General features: G+C 34.3%; 2 protein-coding genes across 2 annotated transcripts in view; one reads left to right on the plus strand and one right to left on the minus strand.

Moving 5' to 3' along the window:
* LOC132167535 (MLO-like protein 4) overlaps window positions 1-7,182 on the plus strand; it is a 24,675-nt gene extending 17,493 nt beyond the window's left edge. The window contains exons 11-15 of the mRNA XM_059578541.1: window positions 2,131-2,301; window positions 2,398-2,433; window positions 2,982-3,049; window positions 4,911-4,971; window positions 6,673-7,182. Of these exons, the coding sequence (XP_059434524.1) occupies window positions 2,131-2,301; window positions 2,398-2,433; window positions 2,982-3,049; window positions 4,911-4,971; window positions 6,673-7,095 (759 nt within the window). The 3' untranslated portion in view covers window positions 7,096-7,182. The remainder of the gene's footprint in view (window positions 1-2,130; window positions 2,302-2,397; window positions 2,434-2,981; window positions 3,050-4,910; window positions 4,972-6,672) is intronic.
* A 1,024-nt stretch (window positions 7,183-8,206) lies between these two features.
* Window positions 8,207-8,918, minus strand: LOC132191137 (ferredoxin-like). Its single transcript, XM_059606156.1, has one exon. The coding sequence runs from the start codon at window positions 8,849-8,851 to the stop codon at window positions 8,405-8,407; it is 447 nt and encodes a 148-aa protein (XP_059462139.1). The 5' UTR covers window positions 8,852-8,918; the 3' UTR covers window positions 8,207-8,404.
* Between the last annotated feature and the right edge of the window lie 811 nt (window positions 8,919-9,729).

The following is a 9,729-nucleotide window of genomic DNA, read 5'->3' on the forward strand; positions in this document are numbered from 1 at the left end:
CGTATGTTTGCAGTATTTTCACTATTTTTTCTTTTTATTAGCTAAAGTACGATCTACAGATGTACCAAAAAGATCAAAGAAAAGTACAGCAGACATCAGTTGCTATTACCTTAGTTCTTGCGTTTTAATGTTCATTTATGACAATAATAATAAGTCTTATACTTATATTTGCCAAACTTATTTTGTCTTTTTCACTGTCTAATTTTCTTTCAATAGCTTAAATCCTTGACCTTCCAGGTGAAAATAGACTCTAGAAGTTGTACAGTTATTTGACATTTTTTTATCGTACAATATTATTATGAGAACTGTTACATCATTGTATTACGGTGTTCGTTCCTCAACATTGAATATCATTTATCCCAAATGTTTAATATCATATTATAATTTTACTGAATTTAGTTGCAATTTTCTATGTATCCAGAAGCACAAACTGCCACCTTCTTATAATTTCCATAAATATATGGTTCGGAGCATGGAAGATGAACTTCACGGTATCCTAGGGATTAGGTATGCACTTTTTTGCATCGGATCACATTTTTTCATTCAACTCCCAATTGGTTGATGGTATATTAGTTGATGGTATATAACAAGTTTAATGCGGAAACAGATGAGAGAGAGAAAATGGAGAGTGGCAGATACTAGGGAGTTATCAAACATGGCTGAGGTAGTTATTGAGAGTGGATAATGTGCTGTAACTTCTAAAGTGTTTAATATGTAAGATCTATGGTGGATCACTGATCACTCAGCCGCATTGCACCCTATATGTGCGTATGTTATTTACTGAGCAAAGTTGATTGTACTTGTTACTGAGAGTGGATAAGGCTTAAACCTTGCCATTTTACGCACGGTGCAACAGTTTCCTCTTGATTACTTTTCTTTCTCTCTGATGGTCAAGATTAAGTGCTTGTTGGTAAAATGTGCAATTGAATGGTTAGAATTTAATGATTGTTAAACGATAGTTATTTTCCATTAATTACAAAAATACATGTTTGTTAATGAACAAACAAGAAAACTATTGAGATGCACGAGCTAATCACATAGTAACATGCCTTTCTGAGCACTTTACTGTCATTTTTCAAGTTGTGAAGTTTTTGCACTAACAAATTAGTCACTCTGAAATATCTCAGATACATGAGCTAATTGCATGCATGTTTTCCATCCAAAATAACAGCCAAATTTGACACAACGTGTAATTGGAGTGATAGTTTGGGGAGGTAAAGTGTAATTCACCCTAAATTTAAATAGAATGAATAAGCAAAAATTAGTGCAGAGGATTATACTGTTAATGCAACTAACATTAAAGCAACAATAAAGCCCTTGTATATTGCATTTCAGTTCTGTAAGAGATTGTCATGTTAGAACTTTGTAGGATTGTATCCTTATCTGATATTTACACATCTGTGAATTCTTTGACTGCTAATGCTCTTGCCTTTTTTGGGTGAACAAGTATGTCTCTTCCTTGTCAGCACCTCAGCCATAAAGGTGACTAAGAACCGCATTGACTTGTTGATCCTTTTTTGATACATGATTTGCCACTGCCTTGTCCCTGCAACTCAACCAGAACAGTCGCCTAAAATAATACCAATGCACTCTACCTGACCATTTAGGAACGAGTGGAGGAGTGGACCTTTTCAGAAAATCTCAAGAATCTCTTGTTCAGCCATGTGAAATATAGGATTACTGTTAATAACCACTGAATGAACTGGCTGCATTATCTGAAAGCAGATAGATGAAACATTGCTAAAAATGTAGTAAAAAACAACTACAGTAATCGTTTGGATTTGATACACAATGAGCCTGCTTCTCATCAGTTAAAACTGATTACCTTTTAACTTTGCAGCTGGCCGCTTTGGGGGTATGCAATTGTGTGCATCTTCATAAATATACATGGTAACCTGTCGTTTCTTCAAAATGCAAATACAGAGAACTTGGATTTTTGCTTTTTTCTTTGTTTTGGCTTGCTCTCATTTCACGAAATAGTTAGTCATCTAATTGCTGCAGGTCTCAATATATATTTCTGGCTTTCTTTCATCCCTGCCATTGTAAGTATACAGTCACTCATCATGTCATTATATGGATATCTATATTCTTTATAAATTAACAGTTTTCATGTTCACTTGTTCGAAAAAGCTTGTCATGCTGGTTGGAACAAAGCTTCAACATGTTGTCTCCTCTTTAGCACTTGAAATTATGGAACAAAAAGGTTCATCTGTTGTGGGTCAAGTAAAGCCACGTGATGATCTTTTTTGGTTTGGGAAACCAGAGATATTATTACGATTAATACAGTTCATCATATTTCAGGTAGTGATAAGTGATTCATATCTTATTTCTCATTTATGATTTGGATTGTATTCTCTTCATTTGATTCAATCATCATCATCTTTCTTTTGCATGCAGAATGCCTTTGAGATGGCAACATTTATCTGGTCAATGGTAAGATTAGACCCTCTCTCTCTCTCTCTCTCTCTCTCTCTCTCTGCGTTTGTGTGTGTCAGTAGTTTTTTTTCTTTTTATTTTTATTTTTTATTAAGTTATTTTCATAAAAGTGGTTCTTTCCTTGAGAAATACTGTTAAAAGATTGGGGGAGGGGGCAAAGAGAGGAGTTTGTATCTCTTACGACTGACACTGATGATGATGATCTTATTTTTCATTGACAAAGTGTTCAAGCCTCTTTGAACACTTGCCTAATTGCAAGGCACATGATGGTTTAATATTTTAGCTTACATTATATAGATAATATACATTATATAGAGTAACCAAGTTCCACAGGGTGCAGGTTCATAATACAACCAAAAATTCAAAAACTGCTTTGAGTGGCTTTTTTTTTCTTCTGAAACTTTGAACTTAAATTAACAACAGATATGTGTTTTCCTTGTTAATTGCAGCAATGGTTAATGCATTAGATAGTTTGTTGTATGCTTCTCTTTCTGTCATAGGAAATGCAGTTACGATGGTTTTTTATTTATTTTTTGTTTGCTTAGTGGGGATTCAAGAAGAGATCATGCTTCGTGAAAAACCATTGGATGATAGCCATTCGGTTGGCTTCTGGGTATGTTTCTTTCTCAATATGTAATTCTATTGCAAATGTGCAAATTTCTAGTCACACCATTACTCTTGGTAATGCATATGAATGTGTGTTTACTTCTTTCTTCTCCTTTTTTTAATATGACTGTGGTGTCTACTTGCTCGTATTATGCTCTAAGGAAAATGTGCAAATCTATGGTGTTACGGTTAAATCACCACTTGTCCCAAAAGTGTAAGCTGATAGGAAGGGGTAAATTTAATCACTTAATCAATACTTTAACATTCCCTCTCGCATGCGGGCTCAAACTCTCTTTTAATAGGTGAAGCTTAACACGTGAAATATTTAATTTAAATAGGAGGTGAGTTGACCGAGTCTAGGTTTGAACTCAAGATCTCTAGCTCTGATATTATGTAAAATCATTACTTATCCTAAAAGATTAAGCTAATAGGAAGATGTAAATTTAATCACTTAATCAATACTTTAACAGTTACAAATATTAGGCATATGTAAACTAGGTTTCAACATCTTGTTCCTCTACCTTGTTTATTCTGTCATAGATAGTTTTATCGTTCATTTACCTATGTCCATTCGCCACATCTCATATAGGCCTAAGTTCTTTTCCAATCAAGCATGCTTAAAAAATAATATTATCTAAGCGCAATGGTTTTCTGCCGGCTTAAATAATCTTAGTCACTCAAATATTATAATGTAGAATGGCACCTGTGGTGGACAAAGTGCACTTTGAATTTGAAATTTGCATGTTTTTTTGCATTCTTTTATTTGGAAGACATATATAGTACTTCTGCATAATATCATTAACTCTGTCGCATGCTTGATCAATTCTAATGTATCAATATTAGGAATCATAACTGCATCATAATCACAATTGAAGTAGTTTGAATTCTAATATATCAATATACTTTTGCATAGCTGGTCAACAGTTGGAATAAAGGAAATTATGGATAAATTGATTGACATCAAGCAAGAAATTGTCATATCTTATGAACATGGAACCTAAAGTTATGCAGGAAAAATTGCTAACTTTTTGATAAGTTGAAGATAAACCTACCGTGATTATAGCTGTTAAATGAGACTACAGCAGACAAAGCTTCATAGTCAAATGTCCATTCTAATTTTCACCTTTGGCTTTTCCAAAATCTATGGAAAAACACTATCACTGTCACATGATATTTCACTTCCATGCCTCATCTTTTGGATGCAATTCTTCAAAGAATATAGACAAGTTCTGCATACCCTATTGTGCTTTATAATTTAAAAGTACCCTACTGTAGCAGAAATTTTGGGGCTAAAAGCAAATTGGATAGTAAGATTAATCTTTTTGGTTTGAAACACTTGGTTTCTTGGAGCAAAGCTAATTCTAGGCTTTTTTGTATATATATATATACATGCTAGAAGTTATTATACAAGAGGATTATCTTTATAGACTTGAGGCTGCTGACAAGAGTCTTTTCACTTATTTAAAACTAAAAACAAATGTAAGTGGGAGAATGCAAGTCCTATAGACTCCAAATGTGATGTCCAAACTAACCTTTCAATGGTGTATTGTTATATGAATTTTTGCCACCACTGTGTAAATTGACTATCATTGCTCCTGTCAACTGTACATGTTTAGATTCGATTTTGGCATTTCTAATATTCAACTAAATATATAAATTAATAATTAATAGACAATGAGATAGCCGGGACTATTAATTTGGAAGAGACAAAAATAAATGTTACAAAAAAAAAAAAAAAAAAAACCCTAAGCTTTTTTGCTAGTGTTAAAACTCAAGTTATTAATTTATGATCAAACTTCATGGTGATTCTTTATGAATTTGTTAGGTGGTTATATGCATCTTATGATTTTCCATTTTGGTAACTGCAGTATTCTTGTCCAGTTCTGGTGTAGCTACAGCACGGTGCCGCTCAATGTAATTGTTACCCAGGTTAGCATATACTTTTAACTGATAAATATATTGCTGTATTTCGAATTGATAGTTTAGACTTATAGTATAGGCGGCATAAATGAAATGAAAAAGTAATGAATCACAGGACCTCTACAACTGCATTCCTATTCAAAAGGAATTGTTGCCAAGAACACATGAAATAGTTAGTGAAATTAAAGAACATGTGAAATGGTAAAACAAAAAAAAAAAAATGGGAACAAACCAACTTTTACTCAAGAGATCCGGCATCAAAAGTTTTTTCTTGGAGATGCTTCTACAACTCCATCAATCATATAAACATTTACCATGCTCATCATAGATTTCCACAAATTCCTCTAAATCCCGAATATCAATCAGCTTCTTCCTTGTCCAATTTTGTGTACAAATCAAAGTCTCAATGGTATTGGAGACAATGAATTTATAAAGGGATCCAATACGTGACCCCAATATCAAAATTTCAATAGGATCCATAACCCATCAAAACGAAACTCTCAACAATTATTATGACATTCCAGACTGGGTTTACTTGTTCCAAATCATTTTGGGCCTCAAAATCCATTGGCTATGTTTGGCAAAGGAATGGACTTAGGAAGTGGACCGGTACTGTAGCAGATTTGATTGATGTAAGAGAAAAAAGTAAGAATGTTTCGTATAAAAAAGTAAAAAAATTTGTTTTGTAGTGATTTTTTTATTTGAATAGTAATAAAAAGTGATTGATTTGATGTAAAAAATAAGAATATTGTGGTTGATTTTGAGAGGAAAAGTGTAAAAAAAAAAAAAATTGGTTTTGGGTCATGGGTCCTCTTTTCAGTCTGGCCTCTTGCCAAACATAACCATTGTTTCAATCAATCTCTATGTTGTTTTTCAGCCCAACCTCAATTTTTATGTTCTTTTCAATTCAATCCTTAATAGTGTTCCCTATTTATACTACAAAGACTAGTTGATGGAGTCCTTTGTACTTTTGGTCAATTTTTTAGATTTCTTGAAGTTTCTTTCTTGTTGGGATTTGGGTTGTAGGTCCCATAAATATGTGATCAGAACAATTCTTAATTTTCATCTTTTTCAAAATTCAAAATCCAAAACACTTCTCAAAACTTTACCAAATCAACCCAGGTTTTCTTAAGTTTTCGCATCCACACCATCGTCTCTTATATTATTACTTTCACCTTCATGAACAAGATGTCATCTGTTCTGCTCATTTATTCTCTGCAAGCCAATCTTACCCTTGTCACCTCCATCCATTAAACTTGATTTCTATAATGGAAGCTTGTTCTGCATGATAGTTGTTAAACTAATGATTAAGTAATTAAATTTATTTCTTCCTATCAACTTAAGCTTGTGAGATAACAGGTAATTTAACATTGTATCTCAACATGTAAAATATTTAATTTAAATGGGGAGTGAATTGACAGAGTCAAGGTTCGATTTTAGGACTATTGGCTCTGATACCATGCTAAATCACCATTTTTCTCAAAAGCTTAAGCCGATAGGAAGAGGTAAATTTAATTACTTAATTATTAATTTAACAATAATAACTACTTGAAAGGAAATTGCCAAAGATTTCTTCTCTTTTAAATCATAGAAGCCTTGAAGTAATTCAGCTCATACAAATATACGCGGCAGATGAAAAATTTGTGTACCATATAATACGCGTACAATAAAATCAATCATTTTCTATCGGTTTACGCTTGATGATTTCAGATGGGATCGCGGTGCAAGAAAGCATTGGTTGCAGAGAGTGTGAGAGAATCACTCCATAGCTGGTGCAAGAGAGTGAAGGAGAAGTCTAGAATACGCGATTCGGTGCACTCACACACCACAAGATCAGTATGTTCACTTGAATCAACGGTGGATGAGAGGGATGAAATAACAGTTGCATCTGATACGTTGTCTCGAAGCTCTTCCATGGGGTCACTGAATCAGGTGACTGTGGAGTCAAATGAACTAGTGCAGCAACCAGTGGTTGAAAGTTGTGAGAGAGATGGAGAATATTCTTTCAGGGTTGAAGAGTATTTGTCTGATTCTCTACGGGTAAGGGGATCAGTCCCTCCCACCAATGATGAAGATGACAGTAGAGAGGAAGGGAAAGTTGAGACTCTCTTTGACTTGTTTCACAAGATATGATGAAGGCTTAGGCATAGGCTTGTTTATGCAATTAACAGCAGCATTATATTGCCATTGTTGTTTGTTCAAGCTATTATTATTTAAGTTAATCGGATTAGTCTTAATCACACTCATTTGGTAAGGTGCCACGATGAATGTATAATCAATGGCTCAAAAAAATAATAATAATAATAATAATAATAATAAAAATAAATAAATAAAAGCAATTTCCTTTGACCAGAAGACGTGGAGTGATGATTGATGTGTAATCTTAACTGATGTTCTAAAATGATGTACAAAATTCTAGTTGTCATTTTTGAAAGTTAGAAATTAATAATAACACGTGCTGTGTTTTTAATTGGGTATGACATAATAAAGTAACAGATTTTGTTAAGTTAATTAACATAAATTGATTTCAGTAAATATTTAGGCTAACTGCAAAAACTTATAAATTATTATAAATTATTTTTTATACAATAAGAAATAATTTGTAATATAAGCCAACCATATTGACTAATTTTACATTTATCCCTTTTATTATATAAATTCCTAGCGTACAATGTTAGCTTGGTATATAATTTTAACAAATCTACAATACCCCACGGCAAAAAATTTCATTGTTATATAACTACTTATCTCAAAAAAAAAATAATGAATTTAAATATTTTAATTTATATAATAACGTTAAATTTATTGTGCAGGTTTAAACTTTTTTTTAATAAAAAAAAAAAATTAACACAAAATATTTAATTAAAATAAAATATAAATGTTTGAACTCAAATTTTTTTTCTTTTAACTTTAATACTATTTTAATAAGTAAAAGTTTGAGCTTGAAAGTCTTAAAATTAAAATATTAAAATATTAATTAAAATTAAATAATTAAATTCAACATTTTCTGCTAGTTTCAACTTTTCCGCAAGCTGATATTTAACATCAATATCCACGTTCATTTTATATATATATATATATATATATATATATAAAAATGGAAATTATAATTATTTATAGGAGTATGAAGTAGAGCTACTAGAAATTGTAAATTGCAGTATGCACACACACAAACATATAGATATATATATATATATATATAGAGAGAGAAAGAGAGAGAGATCCAATTATGAGCAAAAAAAAAGGCATGAAATGGAAGATGATAATTATTGATAAACTACAACATTTTTCATTTGTGACTGCAAACGAAAGGCAACAAAAAACATAAAAATAGAAAACCAACTCGTTGATCTAAAAACATAAACGACGACATGTAGCCAGCCAACCGACAAAACATTATAAAGTGACAGAGGGAGAGAGAGCAGCTATGAACTCAAGTTCCTTAAGAATCCTCCGTCAGGGCCTCCTCCTTGTGGGTCTCAATTACAACGTTGCCCTGCGGGTAAGCAACGCACGTGAGAACCCACCCGCGTCCAAGCTGGTCGTCGTCGAGGAAGCTCCCGTCCGACTGATCCACGGGGCCTTCCACTACTTTCCCGGCGCAGGAAGAGCAAGACCCCGCCCGGCAAGAGTACGGCAGATCGATCCCAAGCTCCTCCGCCTGGTCCAGGATGTACACGTCATCCGGGCACTCGAACTCTTGCGGCCCTTCAGGCGTAATGAGCTTCACCTTGTGAACAGCCATGGCGGTTATCCGCCCACCGCGGCCGCCCTTTACGCCGAAAAGAGCCTGCCCGACGCTGGGGAGTGACCGGAGGCTTGTCACCGGCTGCCGGCGGACGAAGGAGGTGCTGACCATGGTGCCGGAGAGAGCAGCTGCGGTTGCCATTTTTTTCTTTATTTTCTTTGTGTTTTTTTTTTTGGTTGGTTGGAGAAGAGAGAAGGAGAAGAGTTGGGATATGGCAGAGAGGCAACGAAGTGTTGATAACGGGGAGGGTGGTGGAAATATAGAATGGAGTGAGGTGGCATCATACCCTATCTTCCACGTGGCAACCTTTTGTGGTAGGTTTTATCTTTTTATTATCACCTCAGGATTTATTGGTGACTGTGGTTGACACAAGCCTCTGCTTCCTGATGGACCAACTTTTTTGTTTGTTTTTTTGGCGTTTCGTTTCAAGGATGAAAGGATCTTTTTCCTTATTCTCTTTGAATCTCCATACCTTATATTTACAGAAGAAGAAAAAAAAAAAAAAACACATACCACCTCAAATTATCATCCAATTGACAATATCCTCCCAAATTTTCAATTGTAATAATGTCTTTCTAAAACTATTAAAACATTGTCAATATTCCCTTCAACTACCCTTAGTAAAATAAAAACAAGGGTTAAATATTAAATATCCCTTGGGTTTAATAACTTTATTTTTTCTTCTTTGGGGTTTGGTTTTTATAACAAGAGGTTCCTGTATTTTTGATAAATGACCCAGTTAGTCCCACCATTAGTTGACCTAACAAAATTTCACGTGGACCAATAAGATATTGACACGTGGCACCTACATAATTTTTTTTAAATTAAAAAAAAAAAAGGAAAAGAAATTGGGGGTGGCTCCTTGGCCCCCTTTGGCCATGGGGGTGGCCATCTGGCCGGATGGGGGTGGCTCGGCCACCCCCATGGAGCCTAGGGGTTGGCCGAAACCACCCCCGGGTGGTCAAGTCACCCCCATCCGGCCAGATGGAGGTGGCCAGGCCACCCCCATGGCCAAAGGG

This window comes from Corylus avellana, chromosome ca1 (assembly GCF_901000735.1).
Source record: "Corylus avellana chromosome ca1, CavTom2PMs-1.0".
Lineage (NCBI taxonomy): Eukaryota > Viridiplantae > Streptophyta > Magnoliopsida > Fagales > Betulaceae > Corylus > Corylus avellana.

Bases quoted from the DNA above. Each gene is read 5' to 3' on its own strand.
- LOC132191137 (XM_059606156.1), bottom strand. From the start codon at position 8,851: ATGGCAACCGCAGCTGCTCTCTCCGGCACCATGGTCAGCACCTCCTTC.